Source organism: Cornus florida, unplaced genomic scaffold, assembly GCF_030987335.1.
Source record: "Cornus florida cultivar Cherokee Brave unplaced genomic scaffold, ASM3098733v1 CherokeeBrave_3.0.0_Hap2_Chr10, whole genome shotgun sequence".
NCBI classification, from domain to species: domain Eukaryota; kingdom Viridiplantae; phylum Streptophyta; class Magnoliopsida; order Cornales; family Cornaceae; genus Cornus; species Cornus florida.
The window spans coordinates 32,591,218-32,592,905 of NW_026775580.1; the positions used below are offsets into that span (position 1 = coordinate 32,591,218).

The window sequence follows — 1,688 nt, forward strand, 5'->3', positions numbered from 1 at the left end:
GGCTCTGGCCAGTGTACCTTTTCAAGTACTTAGCCTTTTCTCCTTGAAATAAGTTCATATGTTTTGACTTAACTATAAGAATGGCCACAGTATGGCCATTATGCTTCCTTTCCAGCTTTCTGGTTTACTTGGAAATAAGGCTACTAGCCATGTTATGTGGCCAGTTGAATGATTGTGGCTTTCCAGTTTTCATAGATGGAAGGGTGATACTCTTTCAAGTATACACCATTCACAGGATGCATGTGGGATCTTCCATTTATGTCCATCAATCTATAAGCCCCTTTTCCAAGGACTAGTTCTACCAAGTAAGGACCTTCCTAATTAGGGGTCTACTTTTTATATTCCTTGTCTTGGACTTCTGGTGGAAATTCGACTTGCCATACCAAATCTCCTTCCACAAATGATTTTGCGTTTACTTTCTTGTTGTATACCCACATGACTTTCTTCTTTTGAGCAATAGCATGGTCTAATGCATTGAGATAGACTTCATCAAGGTCTTCCAATTCTACCAACATAGCATGGTTGTAATCTGCTAGAGTTAGCTTATTTTGGAGAGCCATCCTTGCAGACCTAATGGTCATCTCCATTGGAAGAACGACATCATGTCCATATGTAAGTATATATGGTGTGACACTCGTACTTGATCTTTTTGAAATCCTGTAAGCCCAAAGGGCCTCATAAAGTAGGTGATGCCATTCCTTTGGATAATTCTCAATCATCTTTTCAAGGATGTTGAGAATTACTTTGTTGAAAGCCTCAGCTTGTCCATTTGCTTGGGCAAAATATGGAGTAGAATTGATCATTTAGACACCACATTCAACACAATAATTAAGAACTTTGTTTTCAACAAAGGAAAGGCCTCTGTCAATGGTGAGAGTCTCTAGAATTTCAAACCTATGTATAACGTGCTTCTTAATAAAATCAATCACTGTGGACTGTTCACTGGTCTTTAGTGGAATAGCCTCCACCCACTTTGTCAAGTAATCTGTTGCCACCACAATATTAGTATGGCCATCTACAGATGGTGGCCTTAACTTTCCAATAAAGTCTAAAGTCCACCCTCTGAATGGCCATATTTTTAGTATTGGCTGCATGTTTATAGCTAGAACTTTTTGGACCAGGCTATGTTCTTAACATGCAATACAAGTCTTTGTAAACTCTATGCAATCTTTCAATATGCCTTTCCAATAATAATCATACCTTCTAAAAAGCCATCTCATTTTGATCCCGGCTTGATGTGCTCCGCATATTCCAAGGTGCGATTCTGTCATTACTCTCATGGACTCGTTCCTACCAAGACATCTTAGCAAGAGTCCATCTTCTTTATTCTTTTTGTAGAGATCTCCATCAATCAAAATGTAATGTGGTGCCAAAAGTTAAACTCTCTTGTCCACATTGGCACTAGGATCCTGCGAGAAATGAATAGTTGGTGTTCTTCAATGATCCAAGTCTAATCCATCTATATCAACATTGAAAATCTTCCATGTCTTCTTGGTTGGCCTAGTTCTATCTGGCTTGTCAGCTTGGAAATGACCTGCCATATCATGCCATCTTCCTTTGTTGCCTCCTCTTTTATGTACGGGTGACCGGTCCTCTTTTACAAGGGTCGCGATACCAAGTCAAGCTTGAAGAGTTGTGTGAGAATTTAGGAGGTGGCCAAGTTTTACATTTATAGAAAGCCACTACTA

General features: G+C 39.4%; 1 protein-coding gene across 1 annotated transcript; it reads right to left on the reverse strand.

Annotated features, from left to right (window-relative positions):
- Window positions 1–329: 329 nt before the first annotated feature.
- Window positions 330–803, reverse strand: LOC132277471 (uncharacterized). The gene has a single exon (XM_059779325.1). It carries the CDS (start codon window positions 801–803, stop codon window positions 330–332), a length of 474 nt encoding a protein of 157 aa, XP_059635308.1.
- Between the last annotated feature and the right edge of the window lie 885 nt (window positions 804–1,688).